The sequence below is a fragment of the Glossina fuscipes genome, unplaced genomic scaffold (genome assembly GCF_014805625.2).
Source record: "Glossina fuscipes isolate IAEA_lab_2018 unplaced genomic scaffold, Yale_Gfus_2 2, whole genome shotgun sequence".
Classification (NCBI taxonomy): Eukaryota; Metazoa; Arthropoda; class Insecta; order Diptera; family Glossinidae; genus Glossina; species Glossina fuscipes.
The window spans coordinates 35,249,596-35,265,965 of record NW_023998416.1 but is presented as its reverse complement, the minus strand read 5'-3'; the positions used below and the strand labels follow the sequence as shown (position 1 = coordinate 35,265,965).

Here is a 16,370-nt window from a genome sequence, read left to right as displayed (position 1 = left end):
TTATACATTATATTAAGTTTGTGCGGAGATGAGCGCAACACCCAAAAGAAGTATTCTAGATCGACTTGCTTTTTATTATTCTGAATCGATTTAAGCATGTATACGTATCTGTTCGTTTGATGTCCGCCTGCACACGTACACCGCTTGTGGTGCTGGGTATATTAAGTTAGTGCGGAACACGAAGAAGGGCTTAAGAAAGCCCCACCTTTTATTATACGGATCGATTCAGAATCATTCTCCGAGTGGATTTAAGCAGGTGTACGTATCCGTTCGTTTTATGTCCGCCCACATATTTATACCATACCCCCCCTAAGGGATGTAAAGGGTATATTAAGCTAGTACGGTCGTAGGTAGCATACATAAGAGCTTAAGATGGACCCACCTTTTATTATGCCGGTTGATTCAGAATCATAGCTAAATCTAAGCCTAAGAAATCTACTATAGAATGAATGTACCGCTCGTAAATATAAAATCGAAGAAAATCTCCATTTTTTTCGCATCTAGCTTGTCTCGTGCTCTTTCAAAACAATTAAACTTAAATTAATCTACGGATAATATAAGTATACTTTTAAGGCAACAACAACACTTTTTAGGTTATAGGAAAGAATTAGCGACAAAATAAAAATATAATTACCAACGTAATTAAATCAAATTACAAACTTATAACCAACTCTCTAGAACGTGATTCTATTAATAAGCAGAGCATAGTCACTCCTACGCGCAGTGATTTCCCAGCGACAAGTTTTACAACAAAAAGGGTAAGTTTCCTGACAGCGAATTAAATATAACAGTATTAAGTGTCAAATAATTGACTCTAAGAATGTAACCCACAATTATCAAAAAAAAAAAATAATTAAAAATAAAATAAACATAACATTCAGTTTTAGTTAAAACTACCCCTTTTTGTGCATTAGAGTCTTTGCGATTGATGGGCGTCAAGGTACTCTTTTGAAAGTAATAATTGATTTAATCTGACAATACTTCTTCTCTGAAGTATATAAATGTGTCATTAATTCGAGACGGGTGCCGACCACGATTTCAACATCAATGATTAGTAATTGTTTGTTAATATCACAACAGATTTAGATAGAAATGGATTTAATAGAATTAAAGGAATAAAATTTTTCAGGATAACGAAAAATTGACGACTAAATATTAAGAGAAAAAGTTAAATGCATTCACGAAGCATTATCTTTTAAGATCTAATTTATTTGTAAAATCGATCACATCGTATATACATTAATTTATTTATTATTAGTTGCGCCTATGAAATGTAATGAAGATTGTACATGTAAAAGAACAGAGTCTTGAAATATTTGCTAAGGGCTACATAGGATGCAATTAACTCGACTTAAATATACTACAACAAAAATTGAAGACTAAGAATAAAAAAAAATTCACCATTGTCGAGGAACCACTTTGCGTAATGCAATTCTTCAGTCATTGTCGTCGTAAAATACCAAAAATTGGAACTTGCTGCTACGTAAGCCCATGTTTTCCCTTGGTCTCTCGGCCAATGAAACACCATATATTAAATTTGCTAAAGTTAAGAATTTATTCGCCAAATGTTTTCCTTAGAAATCACTATAACGTGTTGCCATTTTCTTGAAGTTTTCAAGAGAATAATTACCAGAAGCTATTTGGTGCAAGCTTAGCAGAGATGCCTTCCGAATTTTAGGTCGATATCCGCCGTCATGAGTTAATTAGATCAAACTCTTATGTTCTTAGAATTATGGGCGAACGATAATGTGCGCCTTCTTGGGTGTAAGACAACTCTATATCACTTAAAAGGCGTATATTCCCTCTCTGAGCAAGGCGGGACTTATCGAACACCTCTAATTATTTAGGGCTCCTCATTTTAGCACAAGAACAGCCTCTACTATATTTCCCCAAGAACCCTAAAGCTGTCAGATTTTCGTTTCTCCCACGTAGGCGTTGAAAAATGCATATTCAGCACTTATATTATTCATACATATTGCGCTGTTATCTAACTTCTTTTTCTTGGACTTCAAACACCCAGGCGGAAGTATCGATCTAACAACGACTGACACCCAATCACTTTACTACTTGTCTCAGTAACAGCCAGGACTGTGATAAATCTTGGGCCCCCATGGAATTTGACTGATTAGTGAAGAAGGCGACTTCCTCTGCTCTCGATGGCAAAGTTGCTCGTCTACTCGAGCAAAACCGATCATTAAATATTATACATTACTTTGGCTAAAACAATTGTTCATGTTATTTCCCAAAACGTGAATTGACTTGGTCTAAATTTAGCAGAATCGATTTTCTTATCAAATATCTCCACCTGTCTACTGCAAATTAAGGTTTGCTATCCCAAAAAAACTTACTTTTCATGGGAACGTTTATGTAGTGTAGAATCTAAATTTTAATCTTTTCTCGTGGGAACGAAAAAGAAATTGGCTCATCCCTTCCAAATTTTTCATATTAATTTAATACTCTTACCAAGAGACTTTTGTCGAAAAGTTTTAAAAATTGCAAATGTTTTTTCTATAACGATTTTTTTATAAGATATTATATAGAGAACATTTATAAAAATGATTCGATCAAAATTTCTCATAAATTTTAGCTGTAGTTTTAACATAAAAATACATGAACAGACATCGGACGGATGCGCAAACAAACAGACGGAAAGAGAAGCTTCAATCGTATCAGAAATTCGAACGATATAATAACAGATGCGCCTATTTTAAGTCCCTGTGGGTATTATATATATCCGCCTAACCGCAAAAGTCCATAGTGAAGTTACTAGCTATACTGATATACAGGCTGATTAGTCTTACGGCAAATACTCCCATTGAAAGCCTGTGTCTTTTCTATTCAATGCAACTTGCACTATAATTAGAATCCAGGAATTTAATAAAAAGGATTTAACACATTGTATATCACATATATATTTCAAATCATAGCAGTATTTTGTAGATAATTGCGGAAGACATAAAACACACTATCCTAACACGTCTGTGCTCATTGTGATAATTGAGTGTGAATCTTTGGTCCACTTTAGCGGATTCCCCCTTAACGCTGCATTTGTATTAAGGAAACGTTTAAGACTCAACTTAAAGCTTTAAACTAAAAGCTTATATTGTGCTTACTACAGAGTACGTTAAGTCGCACACTTGCTCTTATTTTACACGCACCTATGAATGTGTCACGTCGATTGATAATTCGGCAAAAGAAATGTTTTGTAGCAATTCAAACAGAAACTTTTAATTCTATATTATAAGCTTTAAATTAGCAAAATCGTATATCGACTTAATTATAGCAAGAATAAAGCACGCTTTGAACTGAGCGGACAAAAACTTGTTCTTTTTTCACTTTAGTGAATCTCCGCTGCGGCTTTGACAATGGATTAAAGTGAAGATGCCACGACTTCAGGGAAAATTAGCACTTTGTCTTCAATTGGAGAGTTAGAGGATAATTGCCCGGAGGCATTCTCGTTACTTTGCGGCTAATAAAAAGACTTTCTGATCCCACGGAACTCAGATGACGCCGATGCCAAACGTTTAAGTGTCGTTCAGTTGATGTGAGGCGTTGATCTGAATCCAGAGCTACAAAGCAACCCAAAATAGTGCAGAAGTTGTAGAAAAACCCCGCTTTGTCCAAAGAGAGCCGCATGATAATTGCTTTGTATTGTGTTACCGATCACCTACCGCATGACAACACCGCCCTACATTTGTCAAATATAGTTATTGTAATTTCTCCGATTCACTGCTACTTTAAGCTAACAAATATTCGACCTACTAATATGAACAGTACTGGAGCTCCACAAATAACTATCACGACAAACATGTAGGATGACTCGTTTGAAAATGAACTTTCTTGGCATTACAGGCGAGATGGCGCAATTGGTTTCTCTAAGGTTTAGATACAAAATAAAATTTGCTAACGATTTCGTTTTATTATGAAGCGGTTTCATGATAACATACTATTGATAGCATTGTCGTTGGAAATGTATTTTGTTATTGTTGTTTTTGCAAACATGTTTTTCTTCTTTATTTATTTAAGACTACTTTAGTGTGAAAAGTTATATCGTGGACAACAGATTTAGCTTAATCGTTGAAACGAACGGGACTCCATATTTCCTTTTCTCGTGATCACTGAATTAAATCTGTAAGTATCTTAGAAACTAAGTGCTACTGATAAGGGCGAGCGAACCGAAAAGAAATTTAATACCAAGTGCTTCATTGTTACGTTTAATGGTGACGTTGACAATTTGGTTCTTTGGAGGGCAATTGAAAAAGTTGCCTTTTCTTTGCAATTATATGAAAAAGAAAATAAAATAAAGCAAGTAAAAGGTAAATATTTATTTTTTCATTCATACGTATTTTCCAAAGTTTAAAAAAAAAGACAACATAAGCGGAAAAAGCTTAATTAAAATTAGATCGACTTTACTATACACCACACACGTTTTTTAAAAGAAGACCGAAAACTTGAAAAATTATCTACTTTCGGTCAACAAAGAAGAACTAAATATAAAATCTATAAATACTAAAATCATTTTGTTTATAAGGAAGATCGAAATACACAATAATTCCATCTTCCGCCGGTATATACATAAGAGAAGAAAATAATTAATAGAAAATTTGATGAAAGATTTTTTTGACACTCCAGGGGACAATATCTTCTGAAATGTAGGCAGCAGTTTAACGCATACTTCCACTACACTTACGCACTACTTCCGACACAGCCATTAATGTTAGCCATCATGCAATGTCTTTCAGCCGGAATTTTATTTGTCAGTGTTTTCGGTTGCCACGAATATAAGTGACGATCTATTTGCCATTATTTTTAGTTCAATTTAAATTTCTTTTCTTAAATAAAAATATAATTTAAACTATAATATTTTACTAATTTAAAAAATTATTTTGAGGACGAATTTTCGAAATTACATATTAACGCACTTTTATAATCCTCTTCAGTGCAAACACAAAAATCTTTACCCATGGAGGCCGTACCGACAACCGACCGTAAGTTCCGTTAATATGTTTGCTTATTAAGGAACTTTATTGTTTATTAACTTTAACACTCTAATGAAATGATTTGTTCAATAACTTCCTAACAACATTCTTCAGTTCTGCTTGTTTGTTTTTCAATCGAAACCAAAAAAAATTGTTTTATTCAACATTTGTGAAATTTGACTAACATGCAGGTTCGCCGTTTTGAAATCGGCACTGATGTGCCCGGCCCTAATTTCTATATCTTTCTAAGATGAGATAAAAAAATATTTTTGTTATGAACAACCATGCAATTGTAGACAATCGTAACCGCCGTTTTCTTATTTAAGGTGTTAAGCTTATTACCGATGACCCATTTCCATATACCTTTTTTGTTAAATATTCTTTTTTTTGCATTTTTCATTCAGCCAACATGACGCAGCAAGGAGCTGTTTTTGACTCAAACTGTATGACACTAACGCGTTTCGTCCTGAAAGAACAACGCAAATTTAAACATGCAACTGGCGATCTCTCTCAATTATTAAATTCTATCCAAACTGCCATTAAAGCTATTGCTTCAGCCGTTCGCAAAGCCGGCATAGCCAAATTACATGGTATTGCTGGCGATATAAATGTTCAGGGTGAAGAACAAAAAAAATTGGATGTCTTGTCGAATGAATTGTTTATTAACATGTTGAAGTCGTCGTATACTACTTGCTTGTTGGTGTCGGAGGAAAATGAAAATGTTATTGAAGTGGAAACAGAAAAGCAGGTTTGCGGCATTAATAATTAAGTGCGCACAAAACTTAGTACTGTAATTTGTAGGGTAAATATATAGTGTGTTTCGATCCTTTGGATGGTTCTTCAAATATTGACTGCTTAGTATCAATTGGCTCTATTTTTGCAATTTACCGTAAACAAAGTGAGGGAACGCCTACGGTCAATGACGCTTTGCAACCTGGCAATCAAATCGTAGCAGCTGGATATGCTTTGTATGGTTCTGCTACAGCTGTTGTCTTAAGTTTGGGCTCCAGCGTAAACGGTTTTACTTACGATCCGGCAATTGGCGAATTTATTCTGACTGAACCCAATATGCGCGTCCCAGAGAAAGGAAAAATTTATTCCATTAATGAGGGTTATGCTTCTGAATGGGATTCCGGGATCTTTCAATACGTCGCAGCAAAAAAAGATCCTTCCTTGGGGAAACCGTACGGCGCGCGCTACGTAGGCTCCATGGTGGCGGATGTCCATCGTACCATAAAGTATGGTGGCATTTTTATTTATCCAGCCACCAAATCATCTCCAAATGGTAAATTGCGTTTGCTGTATGAGTGTAACCCTATGGCTTATTTAATGATTCAAGCTGGTGGATTGGCCAGCGATGGCAAACGATCAATCTTAGACATTATTCCGCAGAAAATTCACGAAAGATCTCCAATATTTTTAGGCTCGACGCTAGATGTGGAGGAAGCTCTAAGCTATGTACATAAATCTTAACTTGTTTTGAACATCATTTTTAATATTCAATAAAATTTATTCAAAACTAAACAAAACATTTAAGACAAAACTTCATCGCTTTTCAATTGCGACATCAATAAGCATTGGCTTTGTGCTTAGGCACAAAAGTAAAACCCTCTGGTACAGGACCTAGAAGCATTTCACTTAATTTCACCCAATCTTGAGAATTTGGAGAACTCATCAAAGTTTCCATTTCATCTCGTCCCCGAAATTGTTGCGGTCTCTCATTGATTCTCTGTGGGGGTTTTAATAACAGTTCATATGGTATGTAACGATAGAGGAATGATTGCCATTCTAAAAGGAAACGTCTGGTATTTTCTACACCTTTCGTATCAGATCCCCAATGTTCTAAACCGTAATTTACGTATTTACGTAGAAGTTCAAAACGTTCTGAAGATGTAGGACTCCAATGTTTCTGTTGTTTGATTTCCTGAAAAATCCAGGGTTTAATTAAAGCTCCACGTCCAATCATAACAGAAGAAACGTGTGGAGCAATTTCCTAAAAATAATTAACCATAAGTTAATAATTCTTAACTAAGGACTTTTCTTACTCTTTTCTCATTGTAATCTTCATAAGATAAAATGTCCCCATTGCCTACAACTGGTATCGTCTTTATTTTAGCAGCACATTGTTCTATATAGGTCCAGTTGGCATTTTTCGTGTAACGCTGCTCTCGGCTTCGACCATGTAACTAAATTTAGAAAATGACATTGATATAATTCGACTTTGCAATTTGTAAAATTATCGATCGGATAAAGCAGAAATCTTCTTCTTTTGTTATTAAGCAAATCAACAACTGAAAACTCGCTGAGATGTGTAAAGAAGGCCCAATGTGAACGCAGAGTTCTTTGTGCTGTGGGGGGGTAGTAGAGATGGGCTTAGATTTGTTATATAGTATTATTGTTTGCTTATTTCAGCGTTTATTTGATTAGTCTTTTTAATTTTGTGTGTTATAAGTTCGCCACGTTATTTTCATTAAAATATGCACCTTACTCCCCAGGGTAAAATAGAACAGAACAGCGAGGAGTATATTCCGTTGTGTAAGAAGTAACGCAGTGTACGAGTATAAAAAGTCATACGAAGGAATTGGTGAGTGCGAGGATAAAAAGGTGTAAAAGAGAGTAGGTTCGTAATTTGACTGTAAACGCTTATATATCTTGATGATATGATTTAAAAAAAGACAAGAAAAGTAAACTGTTAAATTGCGAGAACGCAAAATGTCAAAAATGCTGTGACCACGAAGACCACATATACTAAATTTGCGAAGTTTGGAATAGCGAATGGAAGTGGTAACATTCGGACAGACAAATAAAATGTGATCACGAAATTATAAGACTCCACATATGCATTTAGACCTGTTTACTATGTTAATTTTGAATAGATGGCCATTACATCTCGTGCGATTAAATATCAGCCTGTTAATAAGGCAAATTATGTCACGCTTGAGTCCGTTATTGATGACTCCAGCGGCGTTATTTATTTGTGGAAATAGGAATTATTTCATAGGTGTTGACAAGAAAGAAGTGAATGATTTTTGTCGACTGTTTTCAGATCTTCTGGAATCAGAGTCCGATAATTAAAATGATGTGGTCTGGAAGATGCAAGATATATTTTACTAGTTTTGGAACTCTTTCAACTCGTTAGACGCTTGTGGTTGCTTCTAGAGCATTGCTCTTGACTTTCGGATTTAAATTGTTAAACTGATTTACAAATACTTGCGAAATGTTTACTTTCTGTCAGAATATATGCAAGGAACATAGTAAACAGACAGACTTTCTGTCATTATAAACAAACAGACTTTCTATTACGATAAACGCAAAGTCATAAACGATTTGGAATGGATCTTATAAAAAAAAAAAGGTAAAGTCCTTCCTTGAGTTATAAATATAAAAATAAAATCTACCGTTACTGCGGCTGCTCCCCATTCTTCCACCAAAGGCATTATCTCGTGCGCGGTACTTTTATCAGCATATACACCGGTGCGCATTTTGACAGTAAATGGTATTTTTGTGTTTAAGTTGGCACATGAACGCACAATTAATTCTAATATGTTTGTGCGACGCATCAGAGCACTCCCACCGCCTTGTTGATAGATTAGATCAATTGGGCAGCCGATGTTCAAATCTAAGTAGTCTACTTCAGTAGTTTCCTGCACGAGTTGAGCGGCTTGCGCTACGATATTCGGGCTGTTTCCGCACAACTGTATGCCAAATATATCCTCGGATTCATGACGTTTGGTTAATGCCCATTCTTGTGTCAAACCCTTCAATAAAGGCACGCAGCATGCCATCTCCCCGCAAGTTATATCGGCGCCAAACTCTTTACATATCCGGCGAAAGGGCAAGTTTCCAACAGTTGTAAGGGGCGACAAAATCAATTTCCTTGCAAAGTCAACCGATCTTAAGGACTTCGTATCCTGACCTTTGATTTCTTTCTCATCTATGACAAATCCGACAGGTTTTTCGACGGAGTCAAATTTCTGATACTTTCTTAAGTCGCGTATTTCTTCAGATTGTTTAACCAGTCCTTTGCTCTTGCTAAAATCGTAATCACGCTTGCGCAAACGTACTTGCAATTCTAAAACACGTAAATCTTATTTATCTGGCAATGAAATAATAGTCACATCTACCTGGTGTTATACCGTTGCAAGTGGTTTTTCTTTCCATTTCGTCAAAATCTTCCCGTTTAACATTGCGGCCTTGTTCGTCCAAATGTGCTTTTGCAAAACGACAAGTTACTCCACGATGGCAATAGCCTTTAGCGTCAAACACTGGACAACGTTCGCCCAAATCTGGCTGCTTGTTAGCCATATATTGCTGCAAATCGTGGATATAACGACAATTTTCCAAAGAGCATCGTTTCTCCGTAGACCCCATCAAAAGAGAATTGCACAGATGTAACGTTCTGTCTTCTTTGTAAACAGGACGATTCTAAAAACAAAATAAACACGAAATAAAAAATTGTGTTCTCAATAAATGAAAGCGAATCATACCTTATTTTGCCCTCGTTTTCTTTCTTTCTTATCGCTTTTACATCGTTTATTTTCTTTCCCTGTTTGTTCTCCGCCTTCAATTAAGTCGCTAGCAGTTTCACATACCAATTCTCTTTTATTAGATTCCTGCGTTCCTATTAATTTGGGTTGCTTATCCGCGTCCGCTATTAAATATCTAACAAAATTTTCAAACAACAAACAATGAGGACTAGGGAAGCCTTTTTGGGCTGTAATACAAACGTTTTTCTTAACTTCACTTACTCAGACTTTATATAACAAATACCGGACTCCATTTTACAAGCTTTCCTTTTTAATAGAATATATAAATGTGATAGATTTCATACTTTTGATGAAGATGGGCAGAGGAATTATAAAAATCGTAATGTTGCTATTCACACGTGCATAAGAATTGTTTTGATACGCTGTCTGTAATATTTCTGCGCTAAAAAATAACACTCAAAATTAGTCGACATGAAGATAAAAAACCCGGCTGTCATCTCTTATGCTACTTTGACTTTAAAACTGAAACACAAGAGAATCGAATAAGTTGTTTCCATGAAATTCGTTATTATCAAAATTTTACTTTTGCAATTTAACTATTTTGAGCATATCTTAATTTGGGATATTACCATTTTTTAATCTCCCGTATACCCGACGGTGGTCTTAGCTTTTATTCTACTAGTACTACTTAGAAAGGTAGGAAAGAGAAAAATTATTTTAAAGAAAAGTAAATAAATTTAATCGAAACCAAAACCCCGTTAGACAGCAAGTAATAATTAAACACGAATGAGTTAAGATGATCTGATTCCGCATAATTTGCTATCTTTATAGCTGCCTTTTAAAACTAATTAATAAATTTGAACATGGATTGAAACTATACTTGGAAAACAATGTAGAATTGAAATGTTACTTGTCTCACAGCTTTAACCGCATTTGTGCCGTTTGCATCTCCACCATATTAAAAACGACGCCTAGGCCTTAGCTCAGCTGGTTTTATTATTATTTTTTTTCTTTTTAAAAACAGATGTTCTCTGTACTCAAGTCGCAGAAGAAGAAGAATTTAATATTAGTTTTGACTTTCTTATTAAGTTAGTTTGAAAATCGATTCCGTCAATCGCTAGCGAGTTCACATTAGGAAATTACCTCTTGTGAAATAAAATTCAATGATAACTTCTGATTAAAATGGTGCAAATATTTAGGTATTCGTTAAATAGTATTAAAAAGGTATACATATATGAAACTATTTCTCCTTAAAAAAACAAAAACAACAAAAATGAGATATTAATTAACTTGTAACAGTCCGCACGTTCTCATATGCGCGGCAATATTTTCCTTGATAGCTTAAGGTTAAATGTTAAAGGCGGACATGGAGGAAACGGCTTGCCTAGATATGGTGGCGTTGGTGGCCAAGGAGGTTGTATTTACTGTGTAGCCAAAGAAGGCGTAACATTGCGAAATGTAGTTCAACGTTACGCAGAGAAACGTGTAACTGCTTCCAACGGCGAAGACAGTAGTAAGCACCGCCTTCTAGGAAGACGGGGCGTCGATGAGGAAGTCGTAGTGCCCGTAGGTGTGCAAATATACGACGATCACGGCCAACTACTAGGCGATTTAAATGACTCGGATGCCTCTTGTATTGTAGCCGGTGGAGGCATGGGCGGATGTAGCGGGACGAATTTTTTGGGTAAACCCGGAGAAAATAAAATAATAAATTTGGATTTGAAACTTATTGCCGATGTGGGTTTAGTAGGATTCCCTAATGCCGGTAAAAGTACTTTCTTGAAAGCCATTTCAAATGCCAAACCCAAAATTGGCTCTTATCCCTGTAAGTTCAAGGAAACCTAAGTTAAGTGCTTACATATAATCAAGTCCTTTAAATTTTAGTCACCACCATCAGACCCCAAATTGGCACAGTGCAATACGCGGACTTGCGTTCTATTACTATAGCCGATTTACCCGGTTTGATTGAGGGAGCACATGCGAATTTTGGCATGGGTCACAAATTTCTTAAACATATAGAACGTACTCGTTTACTTTTATTCATAGTAGACATTTCGGGCTTTCGTTTGTCTCCGAAACATGAGCGCCGTGATTTTTTACAAAACATCTACGCTCTAAATAAAGAATTGGAATTATACGACAAAACTTTGGTTGACAAACCTTCTGTACTACTGATAAACAAGATGGATTTACCAGAAGCTAAATATATTTTCAATTCTAATAAGCCATTTATAAAAGATTTAAGTTTAAAACTCAATGAATGTCCTGAGAATATTAAGCCTGAAAAACTCTTGAAATTTGATGCCCTTATACCAATCTCAGCTAAGAATTCCGCGCGCATTAGTCACGTTAAGGAAAAAGTGCGCCTTTTATTAGATGACCTAGCCGCAAAGGAACATGTCGCGGATGCAACGGTATTAAGGGAGAGTCTTGCAAATGAAATTGGAGAAAGAGGGCCGAGAGTTATTTAAACTGTTACGTTTTATCTATAATTATAAAATGTGCTAATAAGGGCTACTAAGAAGAAAATAAGAAAATTGACATAAATTTATATAAATATGGCATAACTTTTTTTTATATGTTAAGAACTCAGCATTCCGCTCAAATATCACGATTTATTTTTTACCAAACGAGTGCCAGATTATTGCAGCATATTAAAAAAAAGAACTGGTTTAAGCGCTTCGATGGCAAAGCAAACTGTTGTCTTTGGGCAATAAAATCGAAGGGTTGGAATTATTTCATCCCAATGTAATGACGTCTGACTGAATGTAAACATATCGCAGGTCGATGTAGCACTTTGTTTGTAAGTAAGCAAATGATCATGTTTGGATTTTCGGGAGAAAGGATTGGAACATGATTTTAGAGGCAGGTACAATTAAAACTCCAAGAATCTTTACTCCTATGCTGGAAACTTTCTACCAATATACTAACTTGAGAGGAGTGTGGTAAGTAAAGACATAATTACGCTACGTCTTAAGGGTTTTTTGAAACATTTTTTTTTTTTTAAAGGCGCAAGTTACACTGTTATTTTCAAAATTTTAGAATTCGTGCTTATGGGGGATAAATGTTAAATTCAATAAAATCTTAATGTAAACAGGTAAGAAACTTACATTAGAGAGCGACCGAATTTTTTATATCCATTACCGCTATCTTAGAAAAGATTTAAAAAAAGGGAAAAATAAATTTTTATACCCTTTTTTATATCGTCTGTCGAAGATTATGACCAAAAACCTAAACGGGCAGGATGTACGACAATCAGTAAATGGACTCTACAGCAGCAGATATCTCCAATTTTGTGACCATGAATACGTTTGACACAGCAATTAATAGACAAATGGCCAGACGGGTTGACAAACATTTCTAAAACCATCCATATTCCGTACTAACTAATATATAGACTTATATATAGACTAATAGTGGAATGAATTCTCCACATTTTGTTATTGCACTGGTGCTGCAGGACGATCCATAGAATAAAAATTCAAATTTTTATCGTTGTATTGTGTTTTAGAAGGAACTAGCAAAAAAAACAATTTTTCTTTCATTCTTGAAAGCAAAGGTGGTCTCAGGTTATGCTCTGCTGTAAACGTGTCATATACCAACCTACGTGCAGCAAGTCCCAGTGTTTTTGCGAAATTTGAAGCAGATCAGAATAATGTTTACTAGAGACATCACGCAGGCAGGCGGGCGGCGTGCTTAAAATGGTTTAGAATGTGAAGCTGAACAAGAATATATATGCTTTTCGTGATTCCTTACAAAAGGTTTCGATAAATTGTATCTAGCCCTTATCTTTCGATGAAGGGTATAAATATACGGGGCTTATAGCAAATTTATATACGTATATATTTTAGCAACCCATATACCAAAACTACAAAGCCCTTCAATTCTTTCACAAAAATACCAATGCCTATCCAGCAAGTGCATAGACAGGTTTTAAGAGATGTGTGTAAATGAAAGATGTTTCCATAGAACTTAAACAGATCATTAAGCTATTCACATACATATATTTTTTGGTTAATTTGCTTGGATTTTGATGACTTTCTTATAATTTACCAATGAAGGAGGTGTGACCAAGTTTTCCCGAGTACAGGGTAGATATTTTCCTCAGTCCTTAGCGCACTAATATTGCCAAGGTAAGTTAATTTACTTGGAACAAAGTTAGGCGAGGTTTTCTGCTGGAAATGGATTTCTTTACTTGCTCTACATTGCAAATCAGCGGAAACGTCGGATATTCCTATGACTTTAAATTATCATGTAATTGCCTTTTGCGCTTGTGTTCCAGTAGTTCCTCTAAACAATCTGCGATCTTTTTCTGTTTTACACATTGGTACGTCTGTAAACCTTCCTTTTTAGAATGTAGCAACGGAAGAGGTAGGAGTAGAGGTTTATGATATAAAAATACATTTATAGTTGCATCTTTAGTAATTCTATTTTAATTTTTTTTTCAAATTAATTCTTCTCATAGCAGTAGCAATTTTTTCATTTGATTTGCAATATATCCATTCACATATAGTTAGTATGGTATTTGCTATAAGATATTTCAAAAGATATATTTTCTGCTCTCTACATGTGTTTCATTTGTAAGTGTAACGCAAAGTATACCTATTTTAAAAGAGTGTTTTACAACAATAGTATTAATAAATTAAATTTTCTTATTTATATAAATGACTTTTGAAGAAGGGTTAAGTATTTAGGTTAGGAAGGTTTTATTTAGCGTAAGCATTTCTAATAGATACATTATTCTTCTGGCGCATTAAGTTTTCCATCCCAATCTTTGAAGGCAAAATATAAATTTTCCTTATTACTATACTTTAGTAATTCTTCAATAAACTCCCGTTTGACATGTCGTTTCAAATATATTTCCTGATAATCGTTCAATCCGATGTAGGTTTTATCCACCTAAAAAATGCGATCAAATTCATAAGCCACGATAAAATGCGTTCTCTATTTATATATTATTTACCTTATCTCGTTCTTGTATAATGAAAAAAGACAAATCACGTTCGAAGGCTGTTAGCTTTAATCTCTCATGCATTTTAATTGCTTGCATTACGTTATTTAGCAGGGCGACCGCTAGTGATATCGGATTAAGATTTGATTTGCCTTTTACGGCCGAGCAAGCACGCTTAAATTCATTTACATTAGGTTTTTCAATTAGACCACAATATTGAGGTATATCACATTCGATCATTTCGAGCATCAATTCTTTAGCATAAGTACTCGATAAAATTTTTTTCAATTCCGACCATATCCGTTCACCACTTATCACAGACAAACCGGCAGCATAAGCTTTAATGATTTTTATAGTTGATTCATCATACTGGAAAGGCTCTTCAGCTAGACTACCGTAAAAACGGAAATATCGCAAAATTCTCAAATAGTCCTCCGTGATGCGCGAGAAAGCATCGTCGACGAATACGACGCGTTTTTGCAATAAATCATTATAGCCATTAAAGAAATCATAAAGCGATCCATTGAAATCTAGGAACATTGCGTTCACAGTTAAGTCTCTTTTGCTAGCATCTGTCTGCCACATGGAAGGATCTGTCGCGTCCTCTAATCTTTTTTGAATGCGCAATGTAGTTATTTCGAAATTTTTATTGTTTATATGGACGGTTACGGTGCCATGCTTTTCTCCTTTTAGGTTTATCATATATATGTTCTCTTTATAAAAAATGTTTTTCATTTCATAAACGTTCGCGGTAGTGGCAAAATCTATATCCCGCGGCTCAACTTCCCTCAATAAATCTCGTACCGCTCCACCAACTATACGCAATTCGTGCTTATATTTGCGAAATATTCCTCTTAATTGGATCACTTCTTTTGTAAGAATGGGTTCGAATTGCGCATTATCTAATTTCATAACGGTCGTATCTACAGTTACATTACGGGACATGACTTTTAACGATTTGATATTGCGGAACCAATTTTAATTGTTGAACTTAAAGAACTTCACACCATCAATGCACTAATTAAACTGTGTGCATTTTGTTAAAACCCTTTAACTCGGAGCGAACTTAACGGAAACCTTAGTTTCCCTCTTCTCTATAGCGCGAGATGTATTCATTTTCTCATTCCGTTCGCAGCACGAAACAAAATATAGCAGTGATCTGATTGATTATTTTAAGATTCTGCCATGGCAGCAGACAACCGAAAACAGCTTCTAAAAAGAATTTGAAAAGCTGAAAACGCTTTTTTCCCGCAATTTTTTTTTTAATTAGTTGCTATTCGAATCAAAAGTCCTTGCACTCATCGCAACCCTAAAACTTGAAAAATTCCGATAGAAAAATTAACGAAAGACATAAATTTCATGTCGAACATCATCGCCTGGCTATGTATGTGCTACAGTCTAATATCAGTCCTATCACGTTCTAAACGATTATCTGGACGCGAACTTGTTGGAATCTGGATGCGAACTTGTTGGACTACTTATTACTACTTGAGTTTGTTGTAAACATTGAACGTTTTGCATAAGCCTCCTTCGATGCGCTGGAGATCTAGTTCAAGGAGTTGGACGGAAAATTGCTTATGCTTGAGAAAGTATACAAGGAGGCATTAAGACTTTTGCGAAAGCAATTTTGTTTTAAGCACTTGTACATCTCTCGAGAGCACCTGTCTTGCATTTGCTGTTGTTGTTGTCTGGATGACTTTGTTGTCTCTTATGACTTTTCGTTAACTGCAAAAACTGTTTCCATAGAAAATAATGCACATGTTAGGATCTCAAACTGAACATAGTCACACTCTTCTGACAAATACTCTATATCATATAAAATATTATTTTGCGATCTTGCTGTATTAGTAAGGTGGATAACCACGCTGTACCCACGGTAGAGTTAAAAGAAAGTTTAATGTATTAAAGCTGATCCTGGCGGTAAAAAAATAACGATTCTCATAAAAGCGGATG

General features: G+C 35.2%; 4 protein-coding genes across 6 annotated transcripts; 2 read left to right on the top strand and 2 right to left on the bottom strand.

The window, feature by feature from the left end:
- Positions 1-4,020: 4,020 nt before the first annotated feature.
- Positions 4,021-6,522, top strand: LOC119633450 (fructose-1,6-bisphosphatase 1). Of its 3 annotated transcripts, XM_038027007.1 has the most exons (4): positions 4,021-4,131; positions 4,941-4,988; positions 5,384-5,727; positions 5,781-6,522. In XM_038027007.1, exons 2-4 carry the CDS (start codon positions 4,964-4,966, stop codon positions 6,450-6,452), a joined length of 1,041 nt encoding a protein of 346 aa, XP_037882935.1. In that variant the 5' UTR covers positions 4,021-4,131; positions 4,941-4,963; the 3' UTR covers positions 6,453-6,522. The 3 variants fall into 3 exon arrangements, with proteins under 3 accessions (XP_037882935.1, XP_037882936.1, XP_037882937.1); XM_038027008.1 differs by lacking the exon at positions 4,941-4,988; XM_038027009.1 differs by lacking the exons at positions 4,021-4,131; positions 4,941-4,988 and adding an exon at positions 4,143-4,316.
- LOC119633449 (tRNA-dihydrouridine(47) synthase [NAD(P)(+)]-like) lies at positions 6,511-9,909 on the bottom strand. Its single transcript, XM_038027006.1, has 6 exons — positions 9,728-9,909; positions 9,467-9,641; positions 9,104-9,404; positions 8,378-9,051; positions 7,025-7,165; positions 6,511-6,972 (listed from the first exon to the last, which is right to left on the bottom strand). The coding sequence occupies exons 1-6, from the start codon at positions 9,757-9,759 to the stop codon at positions 6,547-6,549; spliced, it is 1,749 nt and encodes a 582-aa protein (XP_037882934.1). The 5' UTR covers positions 9,760-9,909; the 3' UTR covers positions 6,511-6,546.
- Positions 9,910-10,506: 597 nt separating this feature from the next.
- On the top strand, positions 10,507-12,023 carry LOC119633448 (GTP-binding protein 10 homolog). The gene is made up of 3 exons (XM_038027005.1): positions 10,507-10,690; positions 10,766-11,291; positions 11,351-12,023. Exons 1-3 carry the CDS (start codon positions 10,649-10,651, stop codon positions 11,935-11,937), a joined length of 1,155 nt encoding a protein of 384 aa, XP_037882933.1. The 5' UTR covers positions 10,507-10,648; the 3' UTR covers positions 11,938-12,023.
- Positions 12,024-13,816: 1,793 nt separating this feature from the next.
- Positions 13,817-15,462, bottom strand: LOC119633724 (CCA tRNA nucleotidyltransferase 1, mitochondrial-like). Its single transcript, XM_038027422.1, has 2 exons — positions 14,430-15,462; positions 13,817-14,365 (listed from the first exon to the last, which is right to left on the bottom strand). The coding sequence occupies exons 1-2, from the start codon at positions 15,360-15,362 to the stop codon at positions 14,204-14,206; spliced, it is 1,095 nt and encodes a 364-aa protein (XP_037883350.1). The 5' UTR covers positions 15,363-15,462; the 3' UTR covers positions 13,817-14,203.
- Positions 15,463-16,370: the final 908 nt, after the last annotated feature.

Excerpts from the sequence above, each read along its gene's own strand:
- LOC119633724 (XM_038027422.1), bottom strand. The coding sequence starts at position 15,362 with ATGTCCCGTAATGTAACTGTAGATACGACCGTTATGAAATTAGATAAT. Across the intron at positions 14,366-14,429 it reads TTATACAAGAACGAGATAAG|GTGGATAAAACCTACATCGG; the intron begins GTAAATAATATA and ends CGCATTTTTTAG.
- LOC119633449 (XM_038027006.1), bottom strand. The coding sequence starts at position 9,759 with ATGGAGTCCGGTATTTGTTATATAAAGTCTGA. Across the intron at positions 9,405-9,466 it reads GAAAACGAGGGCAAAATAAG|AATCGTCCTGTTTACAAAGA; the intron begins GTATGATTCGCT and ends TTTTGTTTTTAG. Across the intron at positions 6,973-7,024 it reads AAGATTACAATGAGAAAAGA|GAAATTGCTCCACACGTTTC; the intron begins GTAAGAAAAGTC and ends AATTATTTTTAG.
- LOC119633448 (XM_038027005.1), top strand. The coding sequence starts at position 10,649 with ATGGTGCAAATATTTAGGTATTCGTTAAATAGTATTAAAAAG. Across the intron at positions 10,691-10,765 it reads CGTTAAATAGTATTAAAAAG|TCCGCACGTTCTCATATGCG; the intron begins GTATACATATAT and ends AACTTGTAACAG. Across the intron at positions 11,292-11,350 it reads CAAAATTGGCTCTTATCCCT|TCACCACCATCAGACCCCAA; the intron begins GTAAGTTCAAGG and ends TTTAAATTTTAG.
- LOC119633450 (XM_038027007.1), top strand. The coding sequence starts at position 4,964 with ATGGAGGCCGTACCGACAACCGACC. Across the intron at positions 4,989-5,383 it reads GGCCGTACCGACAACCGACC|CCAACATGACGCAGCAAGGA; the intron begins GTAAGTTCCGTT and ends TTTTTCATTCAG. Across the intron at positions 5,728-5,780 it reads AAGTGGAAACAGAAAAGCAG|GGTAAATATATAGTGTGTTT; the intron begins GTTTGCGGCATT and ends TGTAATTTGTAG.